The sequence below is a fragment of the Aphis gossypii genome, chromosome X (assembly GCF_020184175.1).
Source record: "Aphis gossypii isolate Hap1 chromosome X, ASM2018417v2, whole genome shotgun sequence".
Lineage (NCBI taxonomy): Eukaryota > Metazoa > Arthropoda > Insecta > Hemiptera > Aphididae > Aphis > Aphis gossypii.
In genome coordinates this window covers 40,244,881-40,261,942 of record NC_065533.1, presented here as the reverse complement: position 1 = coordinate 40,261,942, position 17,062 = coordinate 40,244,881, and the positions used below count along the sequence as shown (strand labels likewise).

The 17,062-nt window shown below is 23.4% G+C and overlaps 1 protein-coding gene across 1 annotated transcript; it reads right to left on the bottom strand.

Moving 5' to 3' along the window:
- Positions 1 to 2,302: 2,302 nt before the first annotated feature.
- On the bottom strand, positions 2,303 to 9,346 carry LOC114127531 (putative defense protein Hdd11). Its single transcript, XM_027991793.2, has 4 exons — positions 9,180 to 9,346; positions 7,647 to 8,025; positions 7,042 to 7,136; positions 2,303 to 2,598 (listed from the first exon to the last, which is right to left on the bottom strand). Exons 1-4 carry the CDS (start codon positions 9,287 to 9,289, stop codon positions 2,499 to 2,501), a joined length of 684 nt encoding a protein of 227 aa, XP_027847594.2. The 5' UTR covers positions 9,290 to 9,346; the 3' UTR covers positions 2,303 to 2,498.
- Positions 9,347 to 17,062: the final 7,716 nt, after the last annotated feature.

The following is a 17,062-nucleotide window of genomic DNA, read 5'->3' as shown; positions in this document are numbered from 1 at the left end:
CCATCCTTTACTTAGTACCTCAGACGCTAACTACAATTTCAACAGGGAAGTCGCTACAAAGTAATAATATATATTAATTTATAATATAGTTGAGTAATTGATTTAGAGACATAATATTATAACCGTCTCCGGTAAAAAAGCTTAAAGCTTTGTTCTTGCTACAGCCATAATATGTGTATAGCCATATGGTCTTTCTGGTCTTATTTTGGCATTAATTTAGCTGTTGTTGTTGTAATGATTTATGTGAGTAATGACTAATATATATACACACACACACACACACACATATAATAATTAATAATAACGTAATATACGATTCAATTTTCCTATAAAATTTACTTAAAAAAAACTTATTCATTTAGTTTATATATTATATTTAACTGACGTAGGTTATTTGTCTATATAATATATTTACAATAGTAATTAATTTAATTAATAGTTTGATATATTATTAACGTTTTTAAAAATATTTTTTCTACATAACTTCCAGTCTGTATAAAACAAAATTTTAAAAAAAAATTATATTTTTTAATATGTTTTATCGTATATCTATTTATTATTTTTTTGCTGTTTTACTTTTTTAAACGAAAACATAAATTTTTAATTTCATATTATAAAGCAGAATATTTTTCACAGTATTTTAGTATTTAGAAATTGAAATTCTGAGATCAATCGAGTAGTTTATGAGTTATAAATAAGGTATTTAAAGTTTTGGCGAGCGGTGTTGAGCGGTGTGCGAATACTCCAAAAAATGTGTATTTAATACTCCGATCTTCTAAACTTAAAATACTTATAACTCATATGACATATAAAAATATTATACTATACATAAATAGGCAATTATTAAAACTATAATGTATCCCTTTTCATAATTTTGTATCTAAATTTATAAAATCATTGAATTGGTTGAAGTTTGTGTTAACTGTTAAGACTACCTACGTATATTTTATGTTTATCATTTTATTATTTTAATATATAATATATTGATATGTATAAATATATAGATTAGTAGTTAATAATTACAATTTGATAAAACTAAAATTTATAGAAATTTTAATGCACGTGAAATACTGTATATTAATATTCGTACTTAAAAATGTTGTGTTTCAATAAAATATTGTATGTGTATTTGATATTTATGTAGGTATACCTATGTTGTATATTAATTACCAATAATAGTGTCCTTAGTACAAGTTTTCTCTCGTCTGACGACAGTGATTGTTTCAATAAAAAAGTACGCATTGGTAATATAAAATCCACGAAACAAAAATTACCTTGAAAAATAAAAAAAATTACACGAAACTGCAGTGATTACGTAAGTAAAAAGTTATTAATTATCATTGTTTTGGAAATTATTTGAATAATTTTTACCACGCTTGAGAATATATGTTAACGATAAAGATGCATACGAGGTGAAATGAGATTTAAACGTATGTACGGTAAAATGTAAGAAAATATAAATACACTCACAATTATGTAACAATGAAGTACATTGTATAAGGTTTTGAATCTTCAATAACAATGAGTGAAATAATTGTAATAATTATTATATTACCTTCATAGACAATTATTCACTAATATTGGTCTTGACTCCTGACAAACATTCATTAGTATATATTTAAAATATACCTCTGTTCATTATGTAAGAGCTTGAATTATTAAACATATAGATATAATATACATAGTATATACACATCAATAATAATAAACAGTTTTTCGTCTTCATATGTATCTATACACACAAACCTATCTATTAAGTCTGGAGATCAATGCCTCAACAATTAATTATTTTCGCACCACCATATTGTACGAATTTATAAAACAACCCAAGTTACCTCTACAAGTCCACAACCTACTAAAATGTATCAGGATCACGCTTTCTATTAAAAAAAGTTATAAGTAGGTATATACTATACATATGGATGCCAACATTTCTAATAATATTATTAGGTATATATGGTTATTAACAAAATTATTATAAGATAATATTATATATAGTCAGGTATTTTCGATAAGTACTGGATATTTTTTTAATAAAATCGTATCCGATTCAACTTCAAATGCCACCAGATAAAATTACACATTTTTATGTCAATAATTTCCGAACATTGGATTTTGAATTTTCTAAAAATGTTTTAAAACTTTTTCTATTTGTATAATATTAATTTTTTCTCAGATAATGTGCAATAAATCAAATATCAATTTTCAATACCCACTCAAAATACAAATATAATTTAGGATAAAGAAATATATATATCATATTATATGTATATAAATTGTCATGTTAAAATTGAAGTCAATATAACTTATAATTTATTTATTTATACACCTTAAAACTAATATTATAAATATTATGTATGATTCATATGACAATTTTCATCACTATTCACTGCTTGTAAAAAAAAAGTACAATGAACGGGTACTAACACTAAAAAATTATACATTTCATGATTATTTATAATTTAGGTGGTGATTTTATTTTGTGTTTTCTGATGCAATTAGTTTCTCTTAGTGGAACCTGGATTGGTTTGACTCACAGCAATACTTTCAGTTTCCTTTCCAACCCAGTATTCTCCACCATTCTTGGCGACTGTGAATCTAGAAAAATGATATAAATGATTATATTATAAGTTATAATTGTATACAATAATGAGAAAAAGTTATATTTTAGCTGCAAATAGCAATAATATTTTAATTAAATATTATTTACACGAAAAAAATTATGTCCCTGTAGCTTAAGAATGATACAATGGAAAATTACTAAATAAATACTTAATAGTTTTGAATTTTGAATTTAAATTTCGGGGAACACAAAATCTAGTTTTAGCTTTATTTATAATAGATACGCGTTAAACAGATGATTAAATCATAAACGTAATTTTAATTAAAAATGACAAATTTCATACACATTATTCAGGTACCTATTGAAATTAAATTATGTAAATAATAAATGGTAATTCTATTTTAATTTTGAAAATGTGACAAATTCTGAAAACATGTCGCGTTAAGTACTGTTGACTGAGTAAATTAGTAAAATATAAATCAATACTATGAATTACATTCCAACAAAAAATGTAAAAATTAAAACTTTTAAAGATTAGACAATAGTTCCATCAGTTAATACTTTAAGCTGTACCGACACAACACCATAGGTGGTAAGTTGTAACAATTAAAAATATATACTATATACTATATAGGTACCACTTAAATTTTAAATGACCTTGATAAATGAGTTGATACAGAATCCAATATAATATTCTATTATTAAAATTAGTTAAGTATATGGTACCTCCTAAGGATTACATTTTATATTATACATATTATACACCTAACTATGAATTATTTTAATAAGCTATAATTGATTTTGTCTATAGTATTGAGTTGTTGACTGCTAAGTGTTGTGAATAGGGAAGTAGTCAAGTAATAGGTAACAGGTACAGTAGGTACACACAATACAGATAGGTACTTGCTTATACGTATTTTCAACTTCCTTACATTATACATTCACTATTAAATCGGTTCTTAAATTGTACTTTAGGTGTATTAACGACCTTGAAATGTAGTTGTATACAACAAATTAGCATATTATGTAGCTGTTAGTGTATAGTAATTCATATGCATTTAAGTTAGATTGGAAAATCCCGCGAATTTTTACAAAATACGTCTTACGTTTTCTCCTTTAAGGTATATTATAATATACTTTTAAGTACCGAAATGTATAATATGGTATATTATTACTGTACCTATTAGATAATATGATCTATTTGTGCAGAATTAATATATATATTAATTCAATTTCTGAAAAATCTTTGAACCAGTCAAGTCAGATACGTATTTTTAAATTAAGTTGAGAAATAAACCGGTTTTAACCTTCCACACATCATCAGTGCTAAGTTAAAAATTTTGTTTTTTATTATTCGTAGCATTATTTTTTAAATTACATTTTAATTGGTTAGTATGATATGTGTCCATATTTGTTACAAATAAAAAAAAACTATATGTCTAATACGTTCATTATTTAAACAAGTAAGAAGTATATTTTATAGTATCGATTCTAATGATTTTATACCAAGTCAATCTACTAAGATACTATTAATCATAATAGACAATTATATGCCTTATACAACAAGGGCGCCCGCAGGAGGAAGCCGAGTGACCCATGCCTCTTCATAGCTCTTTAGAGCCAATGCTTGTAAAGAGTAATGAGTATATATATATTTTTATAACTTTTTTTTTAATAAAGGAAATTATTGTTTACAAGATAATAGCTTAATGTTAAAAAATAAAAACATCAATGCTCTTTAGTGTTATAACATATAAGAAAATATAGTAAATATAATATCGTCAATTTTTTTTCGGTTTGTAATAAATTATAATTAGGTACAATCGTACAAACAAAATACAGAAATTTATATTTCATTACAGAAAAAATGTACTATTTATTAAGAGGAAGCTATATCCACACGTGTTGTCTCTGTCTTATGACTGTAAAACATGGCAATAACTGTTTAGTGCAGGAAAAAACCGAAAAGGTTACAGTCATAATTAAGGAAGAAGTTTTCATCAATAAAAACGATACCTACTTCACAGCTAAAGTTTTCTTTTTTAAGTGATGAAAATTTTGTTTCTTATTTATGATTGTTATCTTTTCGGTTCCTTCTCGTACAAAACAGTTTTTGCTATGTTTTTCATTTGTAAGACGGAGACAACACATGTGGATGTAGCGTCCTCTTAAATTTATTATGTATATTATGTGTACATTGACCTTCCCCTCACAATCGGTGAACATTTCTGAGGGCGCGTCTAGCTTACAGCGTTATTATGTAACACAGTCGATTAATTATTATAATCTTCTGTTTCATTTAAGCCATTCATTCATAAAAAGTAATAAAAAATAATTTGGTACTATTAAAGTGTAACGTGTTTTAGCATTGAGCAATCAGGATTAACTTTGTATTTACGAGGTTTACAAAAACATCAAATACTGTATAAGTACTAACTGGTAGTTATTTAAGTAAGTACCCGTTGATTTGATTAACATAAAACGCCATTTAAAATAAAAAATTATGATTAAGAGATTGACTATAGACATTAAAAACTATCTTTTTGGTTTGATTATACCAAGCGCAATATTTGTACTCAATAAAAATATTATTTGAATTTAATAATTTCACTATTCTTTGACGATCAACACTGTTGTGATATATAAACGAAATGGCTAAAGATAAATTATGTTTTGCCTGTTTTGGTTAATAATACAAATGGAACATTATTAATAAAATTACATATGATAGTGTAATTCTGTCTTATAGTTTAAACGAAAAAAGTGTGTATTAAGTGCCTACGTTCAGCTGACTGCTATTTTAGAGCACAATACACAAATTCAGTATAATAGTTAATATATGTGGAATAGGTATATTTGTATTGCATTTACGTATTGTGCTCTCTACGAATACCAATTAAAAAGTGGTAGAATTGTATACAATGTTTGATACAGCATGTAATACCTGTATTATAGTATATATAGGTAAGTATTAATGTATTATGTAATATCGTAAAAAAGTTTTTTACTACATTTTATGGATTTAAATACCTAATTTTAAGTTAAGTAATTGTATTTTTTTTTTATCACGTTCAATCCTATAATAATATTTAGGTAACCTGGTATAAGTTCCTAAAATCTATTTTGTTTTTTTTCTATGTATGGACTGTTAATGATGGTGTTTTATAATAAACGCACTTTCATGGCCTTCTTTAGATTTTGAACTTTTGATGATAAAATCAATTCACTATTTCTTAAAAGATGTTAAACAATACGAGTAGCTCTCTCTCACTCATAATAATACATTATATATATACATAATCTAAATCACAACATTTATATTGTGTTGTTCTTATTCTAAAAATATTTTTTTAATTAAAATAAAATATAGATATGTATTACATATTTACATCTTGATAGTTAATATAATACCACAAAATTCCATAATTGTATACCTATATAGTATATACATACATATAGGTATTTATTTAAAATATAATCAATGTATTTACGTATGTGTAGTGTATACACACGCCTTGTGCGTGTATAATCAGCAGGTTGATTAATTTAATTTAATTTATATAAATAAATAAATAAAATTATTTTATTATTTAATTTCAAGCCTCAAGTTTTTTTAGTAAGCCAAAAATAAAAGTAACTTACTTGGATTAATGTAGACACTTTCTAAACATATAACAAGTTTTAAAAAAATGATAAAATATCTAGATAACCTTGAAGATTGCAACACGATACTTAAATGGATAAAATTGTTAACAATCGTTTTCATTCGTTAAGTTCAATGTACAGATTGATTTCGTTTCCTTGTTGTGATGTTTGTAAATAGTTGTCGTATCGTTAATTATTTAGTTCAGTCACATCTCATTTAAGTAAATTTTTTTATGCTTTCTATTATTTTTTAGGAATATATCTATAATTTTTGTTATCAACTTTATTATGTCAATTCTTAATAAATATTGGAATAATACCTACTTATAAGTATGTCACGTGACTTAGTTAACACAAGCTGCGAATAACAGCTCTTCGAGAATTTACTTTCGTAATTTACTTTACTCAATTAGTTGTTTGATCACTTCAATAGTTATGCGTGTAATGAATTAAAAACACTTTAACTCTAGAAACGATTACGGTGAGGGACACGCACTATTACACAATATTTGTATGCAAATGGTTTGTTAAAATGTATGTCAGCGATACTTTTTGAAGAAATATTTCATACCTGCATTAAAGTATGTTTGACATTTGTCACATTATAATATTGTATCGTGCCTATGACTAGTTAACTATTCAGAAATACCTGTTTAATTCTATATACATATGCACCTACGTCCTACACTGTGTCATATGATATTTTTTTTTCGGAAACCCGTTAAACAACAACTACTTTTAATAAATATATGGCACTATTGCTTCTAAAAAACATTATTCATTGCTTATTTTGTAATAATTAAACTTGAAGTAATATAATGTATAATACTTACTTAAATTTGAAACTCTGTAATTCAAGAGTTTTTGGTGCGGTCCATGTGAGAACTACTCTTGATTTTTCGACTGCGTTTGCATGAGTTGCGGTATTCTATTAAAAATTCATAAAAATGGTTTATTTTTATTATTATTATTTATTATTATTATTTTTCATTGAATAAATATAGGTAATGGTTACACTAATTATATAACGTTGCACCGCGTAGCTTATAGTTTTATTAACCAACTGATATTTATTATTGTAGATTATATTGTTATACAAATAAATAAAAATAGTATTAAAATTAGTTCATAGGTAGTACGTATAATATAATATAATCTAGTAATTTTTGAATGCATAATCCATCAACATAAATGGTTATATCCAATCATTAAGATAAGTTTGAATTATATTAATTATAAATGTACTAGGTACTATATAATATGTTGGAAAGTTCTCGGAAAACTATATTTTCTTAGCTTATAATATGCTTACTACAAACTGATTAGTTTTATCGAGCCTTATAGAGCTAAACCAGTAAAAACTACATGAATATATATAAATCTATACCTATACTATTTTTAATGTATTATATGATTTATATTACATTATAATACTCACGTTGGATGGCCCATCGGGGCAACTAAGGAGCTTCCATTTGCCCTTGAACTCGGAATTGTTCTTGGATGCGGGCAGAGGAGTGAATGAACCCATGGGCTTATCGCGACTGTCTCTAGCCTGGACCATGAAGCCTTTAAATTTAGAAAAATCTTTGGAGGCGAGTGTCAGCGTTATCGATTCACCAGCTTTCACGGACTTGCGGTTGGGCGTTAAAGTGTAGGGTGATTCTTTGGTTTGGGCTTCAGGTCCGTGCTGGGGCATCAAGTCGCTACATACTTCTAAAGGTGCGCCTTCGGAATAAGCTGAGGCAGTCTTCAAGTAACCGAACGCGGCTACCGACACCAACAGCAGAGCTAATTTTGCGTTTACTACCATCATCCTGATTATGAAATGAACAAAAACATCGGGTACTTATTATTTTGTTTAAATATATAAGCTTAAATAATTTTAAATATCTATATAGCTATAAGTAAATTAAATTAAATTGAGAATTAAAATGTCTATTCCTAAAATATTAATAATAATACATAAGTAGACAACATGTATAATATCTGCTGACTTCCACATATTATATGCCAATATCTGTTGTAGATATATACCAAATACCAATTCTTATAGTTATAGTTACAGTTAATAATAAATTGTATAATATGTATTATGTAGACCGAGTGCGTACATGGATATTTATTGACGAACTCGACCTACAACAAGATACTATACTTATGACAGTATTTAGATGGGTATACAACATTTATAGTTCAAAATTGTTTATTTTTTTACTTTGGTATTTAATAGTCGTAATATGTTCATACATATTTTATAACGAACACTATCAAATCATCAAAAATATTAGAACTTAATGTATGAAATTGTGTGCTCTATAATATATATATTTTTAATTTATTTAAATTTATAAGAGAACATTATGATTATCTTTTTATTAAAAAAAAAAAATAATAAATATAGTGTAATTAAATAAAATAAAAAACAGTACTAATGTAAAATTTTAATTAAAAAAGTACAATTATTTATGAAATTTATCGGAATATGACTATATATACGTAGATTATTTAATTTCTTGAGTGAGTACCTATACATTCGTTGATTGAAAATAATTAAATAATCCTAAAATATGAATAACTTACAATATTTTTATTTGAACCTACAAATTCTAAGTAAAATAAGTTGAAAAAAACAGTTGCACGGATTGAGTGGAAAGACAATATAACAATGGAGTGCTCCAGCAAAAATATATGTTATTATGAATAATATTTATTGCATAGTGATTAAATACACAATTACTTAAAAATTAAATTAAATATTTCACATAAACTTACTTACAATTACAACGTAACTAATACATAAAAATCATTTATTTATCAGTTCTCATCTATGTCATAGAAATAAATTATATAATAGTATAATATTATATATTTTAAAATATAATTTATATAGTAGTTGTGTATTTATGTAAATAATGGAATATAACTAATTAAATTAAATTAATTATTTAATATAATATTAATATGTTACCTATCTGCTGAATATATCGAATTACGAGTGAAATATGGAAGTATGAGCAGAACACACGATGTCAAGTTGAGTACTGCAATAGTCGATGATACCTTTGTCCAGTACAACATATAAAGACTTACCACACAAAGAATACACAGACACAATTGCGGAAAGAAAGGGAACTTAACCTTCATGGAGATTGTCTAATAATATACTCATTATTGATTTATACCTGTCTTATACGTAATATTCAAACGAATGTCTAGAATAACTCGTTATTTTTATGCTGTTTCCCACCTAAGATCTTCGTGCAGACACAAAATTATTATTCGTCTTCATATTACGTTTTAACCTCCTTTGTTAATCGGATTCGGATGAATAACGGCTGTACTTAAAAAAAAATCATTTACAATGGCATATGACCTACTATTATAGGTACATTTTTATGCATTTTATAATTATTACCTACCGTCTTTGTTTTGTAAACAAATTAAAATAATTTTGTAATTATTTGGTAGGTCATAGGACGCAGCTATAGGTAGGTATAAGTATATATTTAGAGCTTATGATCGTTGTAGAAAATGTTACTTTACAGTTTATTCTAGAGGTCGTCTTACATGTAATTACTAATTACACATTTATACAAATGGGAAATCTAACAAAATATTTCGATAATAATGATGTATAATATTATATAGATATTGATTATTTTAATTTTTAAATTCAAAGATTAGTTAAATTATAATCATATTAATTAATTGTATTTTATTAAAAGTACAATACTCATGATAATTAATATTTGTTGATATAAGTGATTAAAATACTTGTGCAAAGACTTAAGATAATAATTAATATTACAATATTCTTTTTTTTTAAATTAATTTTTATGAAATACATTCTGAAGGAGTAAAATTAATTTACATTTTTACGATGTCTATTTAGAAATTAAACACAAACTGATGTATTTAAATTTCATAGGGGTTAATAGAAGGTGTTATTCATCAAAAATTAATATAAAAATTTGTTAACAATTTAAATACACTCAATTTTAACAAAAATTAATTATTTTGAATAAATTGAATCATTCGGAACATTTTTTTGATTGCAATGATTAATATAACACATTAATTTTTAAACTTATTACATACACACTCGTTTTTTTTTTGATGATTAGGTATTACCGTATTAGAACATTGTATAATGGATTTTATATAGTCTCATTTACTAGAAAATGAAATTTAACAGCATTAAATACTTATTGTGTATAGTGTATACATTGCAGTTGCATTATTTTAATGTGATATGTCAATATATCTTATTTAATTATCAGAATAATAATTGTTGCATTGGTATTTGGAAGCATTTCTATTAATTATTAATTACTATGTAAGTATATAATATAAGTAATTAAAATTTCCTACATTTTGCTATTTTTAATTAATGCATTATGTTTGCATGTTAATATTAGTATGTTTATATTATCTACGTATTTTCCATATTATTATCATAAGTAAAAAGCCGATTGACGTTCATATCTAAAAAATAAAAAAATTAAAAAAAAAAATAATTAAAATATTATATGTATCGCAGCAAGTTGTAATAACTTTGTATCATATCTAATAATAATAATAATAAAAAACAATAACCTAAGGTATATAATATACTTATTACTTACATACACAAGTTTCACAACTCGTGACCTATCTACACTAACATACATAGACCTAAATGCTACTTATTTAATAAAAATATTTATAATTAATAATATTAATCTAGGTACATGAATATTTACTATTGCTTATCAACTATTCAATTTATTTATGAACTTGCTAAAAATAATCAAATTATAAATAATATTATTCATGATAATTATAATAATAAATAATAAATAAAAATATTATGATAATATAATAATTTACTATGTGCCTCATATTCAATTGATTTATTTTCCATACCTAAACATTAACCTATATTAGTCACTAATAAAAATAAATTCGTATTTTACATTTTTAATTTTAGTTTCCGAGCAGAATGATAAATGTCTCGTATTGCTGTATTAATTTTACAATGACGTGTATGTGCGTTTTAATTTTGTTTGTCATTAACATTTTGGACAACAAAATACTTCAATCTTCAATTTTGAGGTTGGTTTCTGACATAGATAGTGAATCTAGACTTTGGGTAGGTATTAAAAAATAAAAAAACCACAGTACTTAGAAAAAAAAATCGGGAAGAAAAATTTAAAATGATATTACAAAATATGTAAATATACACGCCACACCAGTTTTTAACAAAACTGATTTTGTTTTTTTATTGTAATTTAAAAAATAATAACCATAAGATCCTACATTTCCTGATTATAATATAATTTTAAAATATCATGGTTGTTTTAAGTTATTTAGGTATAAATATTTGAAATTTTTTAATTTTTTTTAAAAACGTTGATTAGTGTTTTTTTTATAGGTAATCAAAATCTTACAAGATTTCTCATAAGTTACTTCTATTTCTATGTTTAACTTACAAACATCGAATATATACATTTTAAGTTAAAATTATATGTTTTGATATTACCAATAATAATAGAATAGTTATAAATATAATAAATTCAAAATATACGTACTAATGTAATACAATAATAAAAATAAATTTCATATAGTTTTGTTATTAAATTATAAAATAACCTAGGAAATAAAAATTGACATGCAGACTTGGAGTATCAGAATTATTTTTCTATTAAATTAAAATTAAAAACATTCATTACAATTAACTGTAAAAAAAAATTAAAATGCATAATTTGTGTTAATTTTAATTGTTTTCATTATACATGCATTGCTAGGTATAGTAAACTATATAAGTCTTGATTCTTGACCAATATTTAAATATGTTTAAAAAAAAAACAATCTCGGATATATTTTCTTATAGATGATTATAATTGTTCTAAAAAAATTCATTTTAATCGTTATTGTAATAATTAAAAATTGTATTAGTATATAATTATATCGAGTTAAATTTAAAACCTTTTCTGACATTTGTATACATAAATCATAAATAATGTATTCTTTATTTTATTTTTTAATAGGTCATGTAAAAAAATCAACCATTGTGACCCAAAAAATGATTAACAGAAACTGGATTTTTAAATGTCTTACACGAGAATATATGAAATGAATTACAAGAACGTTATATTTAATACTATAATACCTTAATCATAATTTATATTTTAACGATTTAACAAGTCACTAAAAAGTAAAAATTATTCACCTACGTAAATACGTAAATGATGTGTTAGCTGTTTTGACTTTCAATATAGGGTGTAATTACATTATAATATCTATAGTATCTAAGTACCTATTTAAGTATGATTATGTTTTTATTATATTATTTTAGTACCTATATTGCAAAGATAAAGACGAACATTGTTCAAATGTCACAATTTATTAAATGTTAGCCACAATACTTTACATAACATAATCTGCATAATATTCATCGTATTTAGACAATATTATAAATTATAATGTTATAATTATCTCTGCATTTAAGTGGATTTTAATGTTTAAAAATGAGATATTATTTATATGAGTGTTTTTAATATCTTATTAATTTTTATTTTCCAGGAAAAAACTTTCTTTATTAATTCATATTAAATAGTTATTTATTGTTAGACACACAAAATAATAATATTGTTTAATACAATATTATTTATTTATTTATTATTATACGTATTTTTTTAAATTTCTAACCTATATTATATTATTTACAAATAATACTTTATAAATAATAAACAAGTGACAAATATTGTTATTTATTAATAAATATATAGATAAAATTAACTAATTAAGATTTATTAAAATATCAGTTATTTTTTTAAATATATAAAAATTTAATTAATTTGCTTCAAAATTTTAATATAATCACTGCAGATAATGTTTTTTTTTTGACTAATAATATAAATATTTCTCTCCTCCAACTTAACTTTTATAAATAATTAATACACATAAATTAATATTCATATTAGTTTGAAAAACTTTTCTATAAAAATATAAAAAGTAATACATTATTTTTTTTTTTTAATAAAAAAATTTAGTAATTAAAATTAACATGTAATTATAAACTTTGGGGTTTCATCAAATCATCTCTGCCATATTATAATAATTTAACTATTTGATTTTCTATAAATACTTTAAATACATATTATGTTTATATATATGTACGTATTTATAAATACATCGAACTAATTTAAAAAAAATTATAATAATTACACATTAAAAATTAGGTAATCATTCCTCTAGATTCTCTGAATTAATTAACATAGAAAATATATACGGTTTTAAAGAAAAATAGGTAGAATTAACTGAAATCAGAGTTGGAATGTATTTTGAACAAGTGGTTTTGATTAAAACATTTTATACATAAATGTTTATTAAAACATTTAAAATTATATAAAATTGTATCACGTTTTTTTCTATGAAATATATATTTTGTTTGTAGAACCCGGTACATTGGTATGTACAATCATGATGTAGAATGTAGATAATATTATAAGAATGGTGTTCCTTTATAATGTACCTACACAAAATATTATTATACATTTAAAAAATGTTATAAATTGTTTAAAACATTATATAAAAAGGACATTTTAAATTAATAAAAATGTGTTTTGTATTATTCAAAAACAACTGCGATTTTTTCCAACCTGACTGAGATCTTATTGACATTTTAGTCATCAAAAATACATTGTATAATAATATAAATTTATTAAACGATAGTAAAACAGAAAGAATACCCCGAAACTTGGATCAGTAAAAATCTACTATGAATCTATAAAATAGGTATATGTATTTTATATACTAGGTATTTAGTACATATCTATAATGAATAATGATATTATATATTAATTATAAATAATAAATAATAATTACACGTTTGTCATTGATTAATATAAAAAAAAAAATAAATAATATAAATATCGAGTATGTTGTATAGATATTTAATCAATGTTTCGCTGTGCTATATCGTAGGTATATAGTATTAAATACTACCTACAAGTCTACCTAATATTATAATATTCAGTTATTCATGTTTCATATATTATACGAGAACCATAAATCGTGTTTTTAAATTAATTATTCGTATGTGTACAAATAGTATGTGTATTTTAATATTATTAATTATTGTATTACATTAATCATGCATTTGACATAATAAACAACATAATAATTTTGATTTTTACAGAATTAATAAAAATATGTAGATAAGTTAATATTTACAATAATATCTGATTTAAATTTTTTATCAAAAAATTTTTCACGATTTATAAATATTTACGAGCATATTATTACACACGCTAATTTACTGATTTTACCTATGTAAGTATAAAATATGTACACACTTATTATTAGACCTCTAAAATAAAATCTTGTTTACCACGCGTAATAAATATATAGGTACCTATATTGTTAAAATGGAATATTGTATCTACCATACATAAATATATTATTTTATTTTATGTATATAAATGAAATTATAAATAAAACCATTAATAAGTTCTGATTGTATGTTTGTTAATTGCAAATTTAAAATTGCAAATACACCATGAATACCAAAATATTAAAGTAGGTATATTATAATATAGGTATATATTACATTAGTATTTTTAAAAATGTTAAAATTAATATTTTCAAAATGTAATTATATATTACCATGTATTATAATATACTACTACTATATATATTTCTTACCTATTATATAAATGTATTGAGGATTTCATAATACCTAATGCGTGTATTACTTCTACTTATAAACGTGTTATGCAAATTAATCAGTAGGTATAACCTATACTTTTACAATTCAATAATATATAATAATTGGCTTAATATAATCTTTATATTCTTCATATTATAAAGGTACACTAATAAAAAATTAGCAAAATAAAAATAGTTGTAGCAAAAATCGGTAATTGACATAAAAATATACTTAAGAGATAAGGACACCATAATATTTTCGTAATCAAGAAAAAATTTAAAAACAGCTTAATTTTATTGAATGCCACAGACATCAACGAGTTTGAAAGGTAGATACGTAGGTATACAATAGGTATTCTAAATATTAGAATTGTTAAAAGTAGGTAATTAATATTTTTTTAGCTTTAGTAACTATACTAGTTGATTCCGTTTACTTCGTTTCCCATTAAAAATTCCAACTCTATGATATTACGTTTTCGATTGAATGCTATTTATTAAAGTACCTATATTTGGATACCTATACAATTATATTTTTTGTTTTCCTTCTGCTTGGTTTTCCGAGAAAACTCCGAAAATATTTTGGTGGCATCTACTATAAACAACCCTTAAAATAAAATATCTAATTAAAACGGTTAATAGGTAGGTACTATAAAATGATTGTAGTTCTTAAAAAACCTAACTACTCTTAGCCTGTATGCACTAAGCCTGAAAAAATAATAAAAAAAATAATAAAAATTAAGAGTGTTAAATTTGAATCTAATGATAAGTATCATTGTACACGAAAAACAATTTTTAACGGAAATGATTTGTCAGCTTAGGATATATATTTTAAATTGGGTGGTGAAAATGCACTTTATGTTTTAATACCTGAATGCCTCAAAATTAAATCGTGTATAGAAAATGGCAATGTAAACCATTGGTGTATGTTTCAAGTTTCTACGACTAGTAATATACTTAAATATTTTAAACTACAAAGAAAATCTAAAATTATTTGATAGTAAATCGTAATTTTACTAGTGAATTTTATATTTTGTAAAAATTTGAACTATCAATTAAAGATAAAATTTTTTTAATTGGCCAACGTTCAAGTTCTTTTATAATCATTGAAAATCAAATTTATGGGAATTATTGTATTAAATTTTACTCTTGTACAAATTTTTCTGTAAATTTTAAGTACAAAATAATTTGCAAATATTCATGATGATTTTGACGAATTTTTGTCAATATTTGAACTTTAAACACTATAATTAAAAAAATTGTGCCCATGTATTCTTATAATTTTTTGAATCACTATTAGACTAACTTATGAGGAACTTTGTATTCAATTTTAAAGTATTTTGACTTAGTCAAAAAAATTTTATCGATATTTATAAAAAAAAACTAAACAAAAACGAATATTTAAATGCCTATAAATAGCCTTAAAATAAGCGAAATATTTTGAAAATTAAATTATGTAAAGAAATTGCAAATCTAAATAACTGGTGAAATTGTCAAATATTTACGACTTATAATTTTTGAATAACAACAAATATTAAAAATCGTTTTAGTTATCCTCAAATCAGATCGTTATTGTTACGCATTTCGTAAAATTTAAAATTCAGACACTCATAACATTTTTTCCTATAATGACACTTCGAGTTTTTTCTATAGTTATTTGAAGTAAAACTTAAGGAAAACTAAGTGTTGAATTTTTCAACCTTAGATATAAATACAAAAAATTTTATGAACTTTCAAATAAAAAATTACTTGCAATTTTGCAAATTTTCGTGAATTTAATACGCTTATAAAAAAAAATCGTTACAAACGATTTTTTTTTTTTAACTCCAATAAAAAAAACTTATAAGAAACCGCGTGTTAAATTTTCAAGTTTTTTTGAGCACCCAAAATTTATCAACATTTCAAAAAAAAAAAATACTTAGAGAAATCGAAAATTTCAGTTGTCTATAAATTGCTCAAAAAAGCCATAATATTTTGAAAATTTAACTATACATACCTAGGTCCTAGATAACGCTAATTTAAATATTTGCTAAAAATTTCAAATATTTACACTTTACAGTTTACAGTGATTAGTATCTGAGTTACAACCACAAAAAGAAATTGATTTTTTCTTAAAACTTTTGCAAAATTCTTACTTTTGACCTCTATAATGCTCCAAGGATA